This window comes from Hemitrygon akajei, chromosome 4 (genome assembly GCF_048418815.1).
Source record: "Hemitrygon akajei chromosome 4, sHemAka1.3, whole genome shotgun sequence".
NCBI lineage: Eukaryota > Metazoa > Chordata > Chondrichthyes > Myliobatiformes > Dasyatidae > Hemitrygon > Hemitrygon akajei.
This window is the reverse complement of record NC_133127.1, coordinates 93,072,148-93,089,529: the sequence shown is the minus strand read 5'-3', so window position 1 is coordinate 93,089,529 and position 17,382 is coordinate 93,072,148. Positions and strand designations below refer to the sequence as shown.

Genomic DNA, 17,382 nt, shown 5'->3' with positions numbered 1-17,382 from the left:
GTTCTCATCTACCACCCCACCAGCCTCCACATCCAGCACACAATTTTCTGCAACCTCCAATAGGATTACCCCACTAAGCATATCTTTCCCTATTCCCCCACTTTCTGTTTTCCACAGGGATCGCTCCCTATACGACTCCCTTGCCCATTTGTCCTTCCCCACTGATCTCCCTCCTGGCAAGTGGAACAAGTGCTACACGTACTCCCTACACCTCCTCCCTCACTACCATTCAGGGAGCTTAACAGTCCAACCAAATGAGGTGACACTTCACCTGTGAGTCTGTTGGGGTCATTTACTGTGTCCAGCGCTCCCGGTGTGACCTCCTGTACATTGGTGAGACCTGATGTAGATTGGAAGACCACTTCGCCGAAAACCTACACTCTGTCCACCAGAAAAAACGACATCTCCCAGTGGCCACCATTTTAATTGCAATTCCCATCCCACAGCCTCCTCTACTGTCGTAATGACACCACACTCGGGTTGGAGGAACACCACCTTATATTCTGCCTGGGTAGCCTCAAACCTGATGGCATGAACGCTGATTTCTTGAACTTTCAGTAATGCCCTCTCTTCACCATTCCCATCCTCTTTTCCCTCTCTCACCTTATCTCCTTGCCTGCCCATCACCTCCCTCTTTTCTTTCATCCATGGCTTGTTGTCCTCTCCTATCAGATTCCCCCTTCTCCAGTCCTGTATCTCTTTCACCAATCTCCTTCCCAGGTCTTTACTTCATCCCTTCTCCACCCCACCCCACTCCAGGTTTCACCTGTCACCTCGTCTTTCTTCCTCCCGCCCAACCTTCTTACTCTGGCATCATTTTCTCCAGTCCTGCCGAAGGGGTTTCGGCTCGAAACCCCGACTGTACTCTTTCCCACAGATGCTGCCTGGCCTGCTGAGTTCCTCCGGCATTTTGAGTGTGTTGCTCAGATTTCCAGGATCTGCAGAGTTTCTTGTGTTAGTGATTGGAACTCGCTACTACCACCTTTTGTACTAACACAGTGCTCTCTGTTTTTCAATACTGTCTCCCCGCGTTCAGACCTCACACCGACAGTGAAACATTTTTATTACTGAACCGCGGCTCAAACACTGCATTCGCGCCACAGGTTACAGCCGTCGCTTCCGGTTCCGGGTGAAACCCGCGCACTGCACGCTGGGAGCTGAAATATCGTGCGCATGGCCTACCCCGTGAAGCACCCGCGACCGAGTGGCGCAGCCTGCAAGTAGAACAGCCGGTGGTGGAAGTGAACGGGACGGGCCTGCGTCCTGAGCGGCAGCCGAGGAAGGGCCTACCGCTGCCGGGTGCTCACTTAAACTCGCCGCTATCGGCCTGCAGGGGACGGTGCCCACGTGAGTTTGCGGCACAGAAAGCCAGAGGGAGGTCGCAAATTGTCGCCAAAAGCAACGCGGTGGCTGGGTCCCGATTTGAAAGTCTGAGGGGGCGATAGTGGGAATTAAACCGAATCGAACGGATTCGACACTCCCAACAGCGGCAGTAAGCCCACTTGTTTTATATTGCTGATCATTATGGCCGGGAGGGCAGCGGATGCGGCAGGGAGGACCTAGGGCTGGGGGGAGGGTCTGGCTCCATGTTTACCCCCTTACCTTCTGCCCGGGGGGGGGGGGGGGGTCCGACTCAGTATTTACCCCCTTGCCTTCTGCCCCGTGGGGGTGGTCTGGTACAGTGTTTACCCCCTTAACTTCTGCCTCGGGGTGTCTGGGCTTGCTGATCAGTGTTTACCCCCTTACCTACTGCCTCGGGGTGTCTGGGCTTGCTGATCAGTGTTTACCCCCTTACCTACTACCCCGGGGGGGAGTCTGGCTCAGTGTTTACCCCTTACCTTCTGCCCCGGTGGGGGGGTAGTCCGACTCAGTGTTTACCCCCTGATGATGATGAATTATAAGTTCTTGATGCAATATTGTATGCTTCTTTGCATTTCCAGTCCTGATGAAGGGCCGCGGTCTGAAACAGTGACTTCACTCTTTTCTGTGTGTGCTGCCTGACCTGCTGAGTTCTTTCAAGCACTCTGTGTGTGTGTTGTTTTCCGTGCTTTGTTACTGTGTTTCAGTGAAGAGAACAAATTTGTGTTCATTAATTCAATGTATTCTTTTTCAGAATATTGGATTGAAATGTCTTTCCGTGGGGGCAGAGGCGGTGGAAGAGGTGGAGGTGGTGGAAGAGGTGGAGGCTTTGGTGGAGGAAGAGGACGTGGCGGTGGCGGTGGATACCGTGGTGGTGGGCGAGGAAACTTCAATAGAACATTTGATCAGGGGCCCCCTGAGAGAGTAGTAGGTATGTAAGAAAGAAGGCATTTGTTTAAAGCTGCATTGTCCTATATGAAGAGCTGGTTGTAATTGTCATTCAGATAAATACTTCCACTACCTCAGCAGCAATGTTATTTGTCCACATTCAAAGGAAAGAGCTTCACTGTTGGGGGCTGGCTGGCTAAGGATGTTGGCAACTGATTGGTTATTGTTACTGAAATAACATAAATGCTGCATAACAGGGAAGAATGCATACAATGGAACTAACAGAGATAGGGTTCCCCTTGTCCACACCCACACTCCATGAGCTTCTGCTGTCTCCAATGGGATCCCATCACTTGGCTCATAGTTACACACACACACACACCCCCCCCCCCCCCCCCACCTACACCTACACCTACCTTCCCACAGGGATCGCGCCCTCAGCGACTCCCTTGTCCAGTCATCCCTCCTATTCATCTCCCTTCTGTTACTTATCACTGCAATCATGCTTAATGCTACAGTTGCCCCTATTCCTCCTATCTTACCACTATTAAGGCTCTAAGCAGTCCTTCCAGGTGAGGCAACACTTTACCCGTGAGTCTGTTGGGTCATTTATTGCTGTAATTGCTCCCATTGTGGTCTCCGCTACATCGGTAAGAGCCAACACAAATTGGGAGACTGCTAACTTCTAGCAACCCATTCCCCTATGTTCTTCCCCCACTCCCCATACACCCTACCATTTGATTTCCCTCATTCACCCCTGCCCATCACCTCCCTCTGGTACTCCTCCTTCCCTTTATTCCATAGTCTACTGTCCTCTTGCATTAGATTACTAATTAGCTTTTTACCTTTTCTGCCTATCACCCCCAATCTTCTCAGACAGCAGACATACTTTATTGATCCCGAGGGAAAATGGGTTTCATTACAGCCGCACCAAGAATAATGAAGAAATATAGCAATATAAAACCATAAATAATTAAATAATAATAAGTTAATCATGCCAAGTGGAAATAAGTCCAGGACCAGCCTATTGGCTCAGGGTGTCTGACACTCTGAGGGAGGAGTTGTAAAGTTTGATGGCCACAGGTAGGAATGACTTCCTATGACGCTCAGTGTTACATCTCGGTGGAATGAGTCTCTGGCTGAATGTACTCCTGTGCCTAACCAGTACATTATGGAGTGGATGGGAGACATTGTCCAAGATGGCATGCAACTTGGACAGCATCCTCTTTTCAGACACCACCGTCAAAGAGTACAGTTCCACCCCCACAACATCACTGGCCTTACGAATGAGTTTGTTGATTCTATTGGTGTCTGCTATCCTCAGCCTGCTGCCCCAGCACACAATAGCAAACATGATAGCACTGGCCACCACAGACTCGTAGAACATCCTCAGCATCGTCTGGCAGATGTTAAAGGACCTCAGTCTCCTCAGGAAATAGAGACGGCTGTGCCCCTTCTTGTAGACAGCCTCAGTGTTCTTTGACCAGTCCAGTGTATTGTCAGTTTGTATCCCCAGGTATTTGTAATCCTCAATCCCCTACCTTCCCCTTCACCTGTCACCTCCTAGCCTGTGCTCACGCCCTTTCATTCTAGCATTTGCCCCCCTCCCTTTTCAGTCCTGGGTGAATATTTTTTGCCTGAAATGTCGACTGCCCATTTCCCTTATAGATGCTGCTTGAGTTCCTCCAGCACTTCGTCTGCGTTGATCAAGATTTCCAGCATCTGTGGAATCTCATATATTTAATGGACATCGTGCATGTATTCTGTTCTTGGTTACAGTACTGTTCTTTTTAGTGACGGCCTTTGCTAACAATAGTAACGTCCTGCAGAAAGATAAACACTGCGAGTATCTTATTGCTCATGTAAACCTTGGTGGAATAGCCTGTTTATATGTATGAGATTGAAAATATTTTGCATTCTATCGGATGATTAAATTTGGATTGATTCCAACCCTTTTAATCACATTAATCCTTGATGTCTTTCTGAAGTGTTAGATCTAGTTTGGAATTCCTGTATTTTAAGTTGTTTAAAATTCCTTTTAAAAATCAACATACCGTATGTAATTGGGAGATCTGGATGGTGTAGTTATTCAGCTGGCTTTCATCCCTTGGACTGAGATTCAAATGGAAAGTTAACAAGATACAGAGAGAGCTTTTCCAGATATGGTTATTGATTTTTTTTGATGTGCAGATTAAATGTGGTGATGCCTTTTTTTAACGCTTTGCTACCTTTGTCTAGAACTGGGACATTTCATGCATCCATGTGAAGATGATATTATTTGCAAGTGCACCTCAGAAGAAAATAAAGTCCCTTATTTCAATGCGCCAGTGTACTTGGAAAACAAAGAACAAATCGGGAAAGTTGATGAAATATTCGGACAGCTTAGAAATTTTGTATCCTTTTGGGAAGTGCCGGAACTAGGAGGAGATTCGTGAACTTAGTATACTAACCAACATGTTCTTTGATAACTTGTCTTACTTTTAGGTGTACCCACGGTATGAAAACACTGAGGTACCTGGCTCCACAGTAGCTAGGATGTCGGTATAGTTCTTTATGAAAATATACAATTAAGTACAGTTGAGAAATTCCAAAGCATGCTTCATATTCTGCAGTTCACAGCAAGTTCTCACTGAACAACTGCCCTGAACACAGCTCTTTGCAAAGAACCCTTTGATTTGTGCACTCTGTTCAGAGTAAGATTACTGATGTGCCAAAGAGCCACATCCATGTCTCAGACCCTTCCCCTTTCATCCAATCCAAATCCACGGCCATCCCCTGACTTTCACTCAGACTGTTCCATCTGTGGCAGGGAGGTCAGAGTAGTGTTAGTTTAAGGCTAGGCCGCGTTGCACAGTATCGAGAATGGCACTGTTCAGCCTTTTTTTCTAATGTATGAAGAAGGCAAGTGCTGTGAAAGATGGGATTTAGCAGTCATTCGAGTTGTATCCATTAGTTTAATGAGGTACTGTGCTTTTCAAGGCAGTGGGAAAGTGAATGATTGTTAATTGTTCACGAGAAGATCTGATATTTGAGTTTCTTTAATGTTACTTGGCACTGAAGTGCAAATCAAAATTATATTGTTTTCTTGTATTTCCGCAAAGTTGTGATCTTCATAACTTTGATATGCTCACTTACAATTTTGTTTAATTAGACATATCAGCACTTTCCTTGGAAGGACAACATTATGGGGGAATTTATAGCTTTGAGCCTGATTACAGTTTGGGACTGTGAAAATTAAACATCTGTGCAATTCCACTGATCGCAGTCAGAATAACATGAACTATACTTATTTTAAAATTACATTTCCATGATAAACGCATTCTGCTTTAGTGTGAAATGGTTAATAAATATCAGCTAATTTTTCCTTAACTGAAATGACTACAGTATTTTTCCGTTAAGTTATCAGAGAACATGAGTGCCAGTTCCTTTAAGCGACCACAGAAGGTAAGTTTCATTGCAAAAATGTTAATTCTCTGAAAATAGTCCTATTTGCTTAAAATTCATGTTCTAGTCAAACGTGTTCTCCCATTTAGATTAGCAATATGTTCAAATTGCTAGCAAATGATATTTGGTTACTTGGTTATATTTGTGGATTGTACTGATTGGCACACCTTGTACTTGCTAGAAAGAACTGTGATCTGTATAGAAACATAGAAAACCTACAGCACAATACAGGTCCTTCGACCCACAAAGCTGTGTCCTTACCTTAGAAATTATCTAGGGTTACTTTTAGCCCTCTATTTTTCTAAGCTCCATATACCCATCCAGGAGTCTCTCAAAAGACCCTATTGTATCCACCTCCACCACTGTCTCCAGCAGCCAATTCCATGCACTCACCACTCTGCGTTTTTTAAAAAAAAACAACTTACCCCTGACGTCTCCTCTGTACATACTTCCAAGCACCTTAAAACGATGCCCTCTCGTGTTAGCCATTTCAGCCCTGGGAAAAAGCCTCTGACCATCCACACGATCAATGCCCCTCATCATCTTGTACACCTCTATCAGGTCACCTCTGATCCTCCGTCGCTCCTAGGAGAAAAGGCCGTGTACACTCAACCTATTCTCTTAAGGCATGCTCCCCATTCCAGGCAACATCCTTGTAAATCTCCTCTGTACCCATTCTATGGCTTCCACATCCTTCCTGTAGTGAGGCAACAATTGGGGTCTGACCAGGGTGCTATGTAGCTGTAACTTTACCTCTTGGCTCTTAAACTCAATCCCACGATTGATGAAGGCCAATACACCATACGCCTTCTTAACCACAGAGTCAACCTGCACAGCAGCTTTGAGCGTTCTATGGACTCAGACCCCAAGACCCCTCTAATCCTCCACACTGTCAAGAGTCTTGCCATTAATACTATATTCTGCCATCATATTTGACCTACCATGATGAACCACCTCACTTACCTGGGTTGAACTCCATCTGCCATTTCACAGCCCAGTTTTGCATCCTATCAGTGTCCCGCTGTAAACTCTGACAGCCCTCCACACTATCCACAATACCTCAACCTTTGTGTCATCAGCAAATTTACTCGATGATCTGTGGTCTCATTGAGCTGAAGGCCCTATTTCCATGCTGTGTGACACCATTGATTCCTCCAATCTATGTTTTCAAATTTAGTTCGTTTTCTTTTGTATGGTAAGTTCATCAAAGACCCTCAAAGTCCAAATGTACCACATCGCTTTATTCCTTTGTAGTTATTCTGCAAGTCATAGCCAATAATATTCCTTAAAGAAAGAAGTAAAATATGTTCATAGTTTCCTCATAAATTGTAGAATTTTCCCTTTTATAAATGTCATAAAACTGCATCCCAGTTTACTCTCTCCTTTCTCTCCTTAAATAGCAGGGTATGTTTTCTACTTTCCAATCTATGTGAATAGTTCTGAAATCTTTGATGCTCATCATCAGGTCGTGGAGATTTATCAACTATTAATTTCTGGGGTTTTATTCTTTCTCCGCCTCTTTATTGTCCAGCACAACCTTTTGCTGCAAAAAAAAACTATAAAATGTGTGCTTGGTGATCTGCAGTACAATTTCTCCTTGGTCTGTAAAGGACTCAAATTAACTTATAAATTTTTTTTCACTTATATGGAAGCTATTAATATGTTTTTCCCATTTGATATCTTTTATTCTACTACCCCTGGCCATACCATTGCTTTTGGTTCTTTGCTTAATTCACATTTTGCATTCCTAAGTTTTCTCTTTATTTTGGCAAAATTATATATCTTTAGCATCAGCCTTTACATTTCTTGTTAGCTGTGGTTGGAGCACCTTTCCTTTTCGATGTTGTGCTTTTTTATGTCGTTTATGTACTGGAGCCACTTTGTGCCTTGTGCTTTCACAATTTGTTTAGATTTACAAATCTGGTTTTTGATGGAACAAAATAACTCTTAGCTTTGTAAAATTGATCATGTTATGATTTTTTTCTTTCTTGAAGCCCTTTAACCACAAGATTATTAATTAAACTTTTGTCAGTTTATAACATTAAATAGAAATTTAAATTGTGTAATGTTCAAGCTCTCCAAACTGCTGCCATGTGCTAAATTGCTGTGCCTGCAGTGAAAACTTTTAAGCATTTGAAAAATGAGGATCCCCTGTGGACTGACTCTATGGAACTCCACCCCTGCCACCCCTCCCCAGCCACCAGGACATTGAAAAATGAGGATCCCCTGTGGACTGACTCTATGGAACTCCACCCCTGCCACCCCTCCCCAGCCACCAGGATATTGAAAAATGAGGATCCCCTGTGGGCTGACTCTATGGAACTCCACCCCTGCCACCCCTCCCCAGCCACCAGGACATTGAAGGACAGATATGCAGGCAGATTAGAAAAAGGTGTACAAAGAACAGGGTTGTTGTCATTGTCTTCAACTTCTCCAATATTGACAGGGACCTCCTTAGTGCGAGAGGTTTAAATGGAGCAGAATTTGTCTGGTGCATCCAGGAGTTTCTTAAATTAGCTTGTAGGGTCCATACTGGACCTAGTAGTTAGAAATGAGCCTGGCCAGGTGACTCGCCCTTCAGTGGGAGAACATTTGGGGAGCAGTGACCACAGCTCCATATGTTTTAAGATAACTGTATATAAGGGTAAGTGTGGGCCTTGCAGGAGAGTATTACATTGTGCAGGGCAAATCACAAGATGATAGGCTGGAGCTAGCAAGAGTTATTGGTTAAGAACAGTTTTTGGGCAAATCTGATCTGACATATGGAGGGAGTTGAAGATAAACTGTGCAAAGTGCAAGACAGCTAAGTTCCAGTGGAATGGAAGGACAAAGATGACCAGGTAAGGGAGCTTGAATGTCAAAAAGAAGTGCTGAATTCTGTCAAGAAGGAAAAGGACATGGTATTGGTTTATAATTCTCATCTGTACCTAGGAAAATCTTGTCTTGCATACTGATCATACCGCTCAATTCATCACACAGTGCATCGAGGAAAAGCTAAATGCAAAATAAGTGCGATGCAGATACACAATAAAGTACTAGATCATAACGGGGTAGCTTGTGGGGCCGGAAGTCCATTGTGCAAGAGGTCCGTTCAAGAATGATAACAGCAGGATAGAACCTGTTCTTGAACCTGGTGGTACATGCTTTTGGGATTTTGTATCTTCTGGCTGATTGGAGAGGGGTAAACAGAGAATCTCCAGGGTGGGGGTGGGGTCTTTGGTTATGTGGGCTGTTTTATTAAGGCAGCGAGAAATATAGAGTCCATAGGGAAGCTGGTTTCTGTGATGTACTTGAGCTGTGTCCACAACTCTCTGTCGGTTCTCATCCCGTTATGCTTTCTATGGTGCATTGATAAAAATGAATAAGGGTTGACAGGACCTGCCAAATTTCTTTAGCCTCCTGAGGAAGTAGAGGCACTGGTGAGTTTTCATAGCTGTGACGTGGTGACGTCAACCTGATTAGACCAGGTTAGGCTATTGTTGTTCACTCCTAGGAGCTTGAAGCTTTCAACCCCCTCAACCTCAACACTCTTGATGTAGACAGGGCGTGTACTGCCCTCCCCCCCCCCCCCTCCCCGCCTTCCTGAAGTCAATGATCAGTTCTCTTGTTTTGAGGCCATTGAGTTGTTTTTAGTGGAGGAACACTATCTGTTTCAAACTTCTCTACCAGTGAGTACAATATCCTGGATCAAACGATGGACTATTTGACAGATGTGGCTTGGAGACAAAATCCCTCTTTTAAGAAGGTCACACAATAGCATGTGAACGCCTATCTGAGTTCATACATTTTACAGTCATGCGCATAAAAACAGCACAAGGTTGTTAATCCGTCTTTGTCTTGGAGCACAGTGAATGACTTTCTTATGTGAAGCTAACTGACTTGAGAATGCCTGGGTTTATATTCCTTTTCTCTCCCCCTTCCAGTTTTACATTGATCCAGCAAAACTACTCCCGCTGCAGCGATTTTTGCCACGACCACCCGGTGCAAGAGGTCAGAGGGGAGCGCGTGGTGGAGGTCGAGGTGGACGTGGTTTCCGAGGTGGGGGCGGCGGTGGCGGCAGCAGAGGTGGCGGCAGAGGTGGTAAGAAGTATTGCATTGATTGATTGGATCAGCATTGTACTACCCAAGCCCTCTTTTTTTAATGTATACTCTCTGGCACTTCACAGCGGTGTTAGCAAACAATATTTGATGGTCATAGAAGTATGTTATAATGCATGTCAATAAAAAGAGAAGAGTAGGAAGATGGAGAGACCCAGGGAGGGAATTTCAGAAATTATTACCTGCAAAGCAGAGGGCAGGTCCTCGAATTGATTAAAATAAGGGATAAGAGGTTAGAAATGGATGGGCGCCAATGTAGGGTCATACAACTTGGAAACTGGCCCTTTGGCCCAACACATTGATGCTGACTGCATTTCCCAGTGAGTTGCTCCTATTTGCCCCATAGCCCTCTAAACCTCGCCTGTCCATAGGTGGCTTTCGAATGTTGCTAACATGCTTGCCTTAACCTGATTCCGGCAGCTCATTACAAATACACCAGACTTTGCATGAATAAGCTGCACTTGATGTCCCTCTTAAATCCCTTGCCTCTCACCTTAACCTATGACTTTTTGCTTTAAGTATTTTTCCCCAGGGAGAGGCTACTATGTGCTTTCACCCTTCCTTGCCCCGTATAATCTTAATACCTCTGAAGTCACGCCTAGATCTGTGTTTCAGGGAATCAAATCCTAGTCTACAAGGCCCCTCATTGTAATTCAGGCCCCCAAGGGCAATATCCTGGTAAATCTTGTCTGCCTTCTTACTAGTTAAATAATATCTCATCTTTCTGGGTGACCAAAACTGCACACAGTGCTTCAAGTGCACCCTCATAAATGTCTTGATTAATTGCAATGTAACCTCTAACTTCTACACTCACTCACTTGACTGATGGAAGTCCATGTGCCAAACATCTGTCCCACCCTATCTAGCAGTGACACTGCTTTCAGTGAACTTCCACTTGCATCCAGGGTCCCTTCCATCACTTTGTGTAAGTCCTGCACTGGTTTAACTGGCAAAAGTGCAAAACCTCACATTTATCTGTGTTGGAAGCCATTTGCCGATCCTCGACCTACGTGCCTAGCTGATCAAGATTTCCCTCTAATTTTTCATAATTTTTACACTGTCTACAAAACTACCTGTTTTAAGCACAGACTTAGATAGATAGATAGATACTTTATTCATCCCCATGGGGAAATTCAACATTTTTTCCAATGTCCCATACACTTGTTGTAGCAAAAACTCATTACATACAATACTTAACTCAGTAATAATATGATATGCATCTAAATCACTAACTCAAAAAGCATTAATAATAGCTTTAAAAAAAAAGTTCTTAAGTCCTGGCAGTTGAATTGTAAAGCCTAATGGCATTGGGGAGTATTGACCTCTTCATCCTGTCTGAGGAGCATTGCATCGACAGTAACCTGTCGCTGAAACTGCTTCTCTGTCTCTGGATGGTGCTATGTAGAGGATGTTCAGGGTTTTCCATAATTGACCGTAGCCTACTCAGCGCCCTTCGCTCAGCTACCGATGTTAAACTCTCCAGTACTTTGCCCACGACAGAGCCCGCCTTCCTTATCAGCTTATTAAGACGTGAGGCGTCCTTCTTCTTAATGCTTCCTCCCCAACACGCCACCACAAAGAAGAGGGCGCTCTCCACAACTGACCTATAGAACATCTTCAGCATCTCACTACAGACATTGAATGACGCCAACCTTCTAAGGAAGTACAGTCGACTCTGTGCCTTCCTGCACAAGGCATCTGTGTTGGCAGTCCAGTCTAGCTTCTCGTCCAACTGTACTCCCAGATACTTGTAGGTCTTAACCTGCTCCACACATTCTCCATTAATGATCACTGGCTCCATATGAGGCCTAGATCTCCTAAAGTCCACCACCATCTCCTTGGTCTTGGTGACATTGAGACGCAGGTAGTTTGAGTTGCACCATATCACAAAGTCCTGTATCAGTTTCCTATACTCCTCCTCCTGTCCATTCCTGACACACCCCACTATGGCCGTGTCATCAGCGAACTTCTGCACATGGCAGGACTCCGAGTTATATTGGAAGTCAGATGTGTACAGGGTGAACAGGACCGGAGAGAGTACGGTTCCCTGTGGCGCTCCTGTGCTGCTGACCACCGTGTCAGACCTACAGTCTCCCAACCGCACATACTGAGGTCTATCTGTCAAGTAGTCCACTATCCAATCCACCATGTGAGAGTCTACTCCCATCTCCGTTAGTTTGTGCTTTAAGATCTTGGGCTGGATGGTGTTAAAGGCACTAGAGAAGTCAAGGAATGTAATCCTCACAGCACAACTGACCCCATCTAGGTGAGAGAGTGATTTGTGCAGCAAATACGTGATAGCATCCTCCACTCCCACCTTCTCCTTTGTAAACATCCACATCTAAATCATTCAATATAAATTACAAACAATAAAGTTAGCAGCACTGATGCTTCTGGCACAGCACTAGACCAAGTCCTCCAGTTTAAAACAACGCTTGACCATCTCCCTCTGCTTTCTACAACTGAGCCAATTACAAAGCCAATCCACTATCTTCCCCCGGATACCATGTGATTTAGCCTTCCAAGCCAACCTAGCATCCATTGCTGAAGACTTTCCCTTGTAATTTTGTGTGGTCGTTGGAGCTGAGGGAAATTTTATACCTGGGGAGAATGAAGGTGAAGCAGAGGAGTGAATTCAAAACTAGGATGTAGACTTTCCTTGCCCAGAAGCCAGTAGAGGCCAGCAGGTGAACGGGATAATGTACATGAAGGCATAAGCAGTGGGGTTTTGAATTACCTCAGGGCTAGTAATGAATTAGTGAATTCCAAAGATAAGTGCTAAGAAGCAGGGTCTTAGCAGCAGCCTAGCTGAAGCGTAGGTGATTAGGCTATGTTTCAAAATAGGGCACCTTGCAGTAAACCAGGAAACATATCTTTAACTTTCTTTGGCGGGTCTATTTCAGGTATGTAAATTTGAAGTGTTATTTTTATGTGCCATGCCTTGATTGTTAAATTTGGTGATACGATTTAAATTTATTTAGTATTAACATAGAAGTAACATAGAATTAACATAGAACTACACAGGAACAGGCCTTTCTGCCCACGAAGTTGTGTTGAACCAGCTAAAAAGTCAACTTTAAAAAATACAAATAATCCCTTCTGTCTACACAATGTCCATGTCCCTCCATCTTTCTCATATTCATGTGCCTATCTAAATGTCTCTTTAAAGCCTCTACTGTATTTGCCTCTCCCACCATACCAGGCAGCACATTCCAGGCATCCACCACTGTCTGAGTAAAAAAAACTTACCCCTCACATCCCCCTTGAACTGGCAGCCCCCCCCCCCCAGTACATGCCCTCTGGTATTAGACATTTGCTGATGAAGTTTCATCATGTAGCTAAGCAGTATGTTAAGTGATTCAAGGTCTAGTTCTTTGAAAATAGGTTTTAATGAGATTACTTCCTCAATGTATATAGACTTAAGTGTTCATGAACCAAAGGGAATAAGGAAAGCATGGGCATAACTTTCAGATAACTTTATTTGGATTCAAATGGTATTGATTAGAAGCTGACTGAGAGTGGGTCAGTGATTCTGCAAAATCCAGACATTTGAAACTCGGTGCCTTCAAAACTGTTGTCAGGTGAAGGTTTGTATGTGAAGTTGTGCTTCAGCCACAATTTAAAATGATAGGCTGTCTGGAAAGTTTTACTTAAAGTTTATTTGTTTTTGTAAAATTTAAACAGTATAATTATTGCAATATCTTAATCAATAAAAATCTTAAAGGCTTATTGTTGCATATCTGCAGCTGGTGGTATTGGTAGTGAGTAAAATATTTTGAAATAAATCTTTATATTTTTGACTTTCGTCCAGGTTCTTTCAGAGGAGGCAGAGGTGGAGGTTTCAGAGGAGGCAGAGGTGGTGGAGGCGGAGGAGGACGTGGCTTCAGAGGTAAGTTATAAAGTTTGAATTATACTGCAGTATCTCAGTCATTTTATGTATTTCCTAGACAAGTTAAATTTAAAATTCGGACTTCAAGAAATGCACTTGTTTATATGTCCAACTCTGCCTATGTCCTGTTAGGACTATTCCATTTTACCCAAGTTTTCAGTCACCATCGTATCTGGTTTGGTGGTCCGATTTACTACTCATAATGTTTTGTACTGTGACTTTCTACCATTGTTGGTGTGATTTCAACCATGTTTCCCTGTTCCTCATGCTTCCACTCTCACCCCTTCCTTGACAGAGCAAGTGTTCCACTTGTTCTTGCCTTACACCCTCTACATTCATAGATCGACCTCTGTGATATCTGCCACCTCCAATGGAATTCTACCTCCAAGCTTGATTCCACTCTCCTCTGGTGGTGTGGATTTTTTGTAATACTGAGTTTCCAGTGGCTTGTAATTGTGATTCTCCATTTTATTCTAATTTGGCACTGTTCCAATGATGCCTAATGTAATCTTGAGGAACATCGGGGTATGTTATAGCCCAACAATTTTTGATACTTTATTTTCATTGTATCTATCCCTTTCTTTCAATTTGTTTATTTTTTGTCCAGTTTTTAAAGTAATTATTACCTTGACATTATTTGTCTCTTCCCTAGTATAGATATTCTTTCTGTGCTTTTCACCTCTACACCCATTTCTGCAATTTAAAACATGCTTGTATTCTCCCTTCTCCAGTTTGGTGCATGACATTACTTCTTTCAGTGCTTCTCACCCATTTCTGCAATTTAAAACATACTTGTATTCTCCCTTCTCCAGTTCGACACACGGCATTGCTTCTCTCACTGTTAGTGCTGCTGAATGCTTCAAAACTGGAAAAGGCTGTTCTTGTAAAATTGCCCAAGTGTAACCAGGTGCAATCCATTGGCTGCCAGAACCGTGATTGTGCCACTGTTATCCCAGCATACCCCCTTGCTCGTTTCAAATTTTCTGTAAATCTAACTTTATTTGAATTTTTCCTGAAATCTGGTTATTTGTCCAAATCCTCACCACCTCATCCATCTATCTTACTGCACTCCCTGGTCTTAGTATCTTTCAGCAGTATCTTGATGTAGAAATTCTCACCAATTTTGAAATAGCTTTTTATCTAACTTGCCGTTTTGTGTTCCATTTGGTACTTTGAACCCTGTTGTCCTTTGCCATTGCTGCAGTTCTCTAGTTCTGACCCCTTTAGATTCCCCAATCTTAATTGTTCAAAGTAAATTTATTATCAAAATAAATAAATATATAATCACTATATACAACCCTGAGGTCCACTTTCTTGCGGGCATTTGCGGTAACTACAATAGAATCAATGAGAGACCACACCAACAAGACGGACGGTCGGCCAATGTGCAAAAGACAACAAACTGTGCAGATACCAAAAGAAAATAATAGTACTAATTAAATAAGCACTAAATATCAGAACTTGAGTCCTTGAAAGTGAGTCCATTGGTTGTGGGAGCAGTTCAGTGATGGGGTGAGTAAAGTTATCCCCTCTGGTCCAGGAGCCTGATGGTTGAGGAGAAACTACTGTTTCCGAAACCGGTAGTGTGGATCCTGAGGCTCCAGCACCTCCTTTCTGATGGCAGCAGTGAGAAGAGAGCGTGGCCTGGATGGTGTGGGGGGAGGGTGGTGCTCCTTGATGAAGGATGCTGCATTTCTGCAACAACACTTTGTTGGTGTGCTGAATGGTGGAGATGACTTTACCTGTGATGGATTGTTTCAGTGATGGCAGCCACGTTTCAGTGAGCAAGTTCTTAAGCTTTGGAATTCTTTCCCCTCTGCATCTTTTTCTCTTTTTAATATACTCATTAATACCTATCATTTGGATTAAACAATTATTCCTGTGTACTTTGGTATTGAGCTTTCTTTGTTAAGTAACTACATTGCTAAGGGGTGTTATTATCTGGAAATGTGTAGTAGTATATGGTCACCCACTTTTATCGTTCTTGCAATGGTAAACTTTGTTTATATATGATGGGAATAAAAATGAAGACGGCATTGAACTGTAGGCTGTTAAAGTCATTTTAAGATCCAATAGTTCATACCTTTGCCCAATTCCATAGTGTCTTCTGAACCACACACACAAAATGCTGGTGGAACATAGCAGGCCAGGCAGCATCTATAAGGTGAAGCACTGTTGACGTTTCGGGCCGAGACCCTTCGTCAGGACTAACTGAAAGGAAAAATAGTAAGAGATTTGAAAGTAGTGGGGGGAGGGGGAAATGCAAAATGATAGGAGAAGACCGGAGGGGGTGGGTTGAAGCTAAGAGCTGGAAAGGTGTTTGGCAAAAGTGATACAGAGCTGGAGAAGGGAAAGGATCATGGGACGGGAGGCCTCGGGAGAAAGAAAGGGGGTGGGAGCACCAGAGGGAGATGGAAAACAGGCAAATAACTAAATATGTCAGGGATGGGGTAAGAAGGGGAGGAGGGGCATTAACGGAAGTTAGAGAAGTCAATGTTCATGCCATCAAGTGCTTCTTATAGATGCTGCCTGGCCTGCTGTGTTCCATCAGCATTTTGTGTGTGTTGTTTGAACTTCCAGCATCTGCAGATTTCCTCGTGTTTGTCTTCTGAACCATTTGGGCTAAATTTCACCAGGTTTTCAGCCAAGCCTAAATCTATGTACAAGTATATACTTGTAGCTTTATATCATGCATTGCTGGTTGACCAATTGAACTTTTAATCTGTATCCTTTTATCCTCCCTATTAGGTCGTGGAGGAAGGTGAAGGTGGATATTTAAGCTTCTGGCAGCAAGCACACCTCAACTTTCAAACAGATTCTTTGTTCTTTGTGCAAGTCATGCATTTGCATTTATGGACTGTACCAAACTGAAGTATATTTTAAGACCAGCATCAGTTTTTGTATTTGCATAGTAGTATTTGGATGTATTTGATGGTCCTTTGTATGTAATTTCTATTCTAGTTCAACAAGTTCTGAACCTGTTTGTGTGTTTAAAAAAAAAAGTACAAATGTATTCAATGGTTTGAATTAAATTTTATAATGTTCTACAGATATAAAAGTACTTGATTTACAAAGTATTGTGATATTGGTTCAACAAAATTTGTTTTAAAATAAATGTTACTACCAAGATTTTTGTGCATATTTTTTCTGAGGAGTGAACTGACTGAATCCATGTTCAAAGTAATTTCAGCATGCAAGTAATCATTGGTACAGCGCTTGTGTAAAGTCATAGTTCATCTGGTGAAGCTGCCGTCTCATTACTCTCGGCAACTTTGGCTCAGTTCTGGCATCCATTGCTGTCTTTGTGGAGCTTTCCCTGGATACTCTGGTTTTCTCCCATCCCAGACCCATGCAGTTTGGCAGGTTATCTTGCCACTGTAAATTGTGTTGGTTCGTGACAGAATTTGGGATATCATGAGAATAGGATGCATTGAAAGCAATTGGAGGTATTGCTCTGAGCTAGTACATGTTTAATGGGCTGTCTGCCTCCTTCACTGTAAATGTGATAGATAGGTTCACTCTGCCATTGGGTGGTGAATTTTCAACTTTTAATCCAGGGGAACAGAGAGAATCTCTGACACCATATTGATAGTTAAGGATCTTTTCAAAATGAATTTTTAGCCAACCAAATGGAAATATTACAAAATGTGTTCTGAAAAAAACCTGTATATTAGCATTGCAATTGGTCCCAAATTTAAAATTTC

General features: G+C 43.2%; 1 protein-coding gene across 2 annotated transcripts; it reads left to right on the top strand.

Moving 5' to 3' along the window:
* The first annotated feature begins 1,133 nt into the window (after positions 1-1,133).
* gar1 (GAR1 homolog, ribonucleoprotein) lies at positions 1,134-16,807 on the top strand. Of its 2 annotated transcripts, none has more exons than XM_073043060.1 (7): positions 1,134-1,347; positions 2,114-2,290; positions 4,486-4,640; positions 5,632-5,691; positions 9,615-9,771; positions 13,601-13,678; positions 16,427-16,807. In XM_073043060.1, the coding sequence occupies exons 2-7, from the start codon at positions 2,128-2,130 to the stop codon at positions 16,441-16,443; spliced, it is 630 nt and encodes a 209-aa protein (XP_072899161.1). In that variant the 5' UTR covers positions 1,134-1,347; positions 2,114-2,127; the 3' UTR covers positions 16,444-16,807. The 2 variants fall into 2 exon arrangements, with proteins under 2 accessions (XP_072899161.1, XP_072899160.1); XM_073043059.1 differs by having other exon boundaries at positions 1,134-1,492.
* The last annotated feature ends 575 nt before the right edge of the window (positions 16,808-17,382 follow it).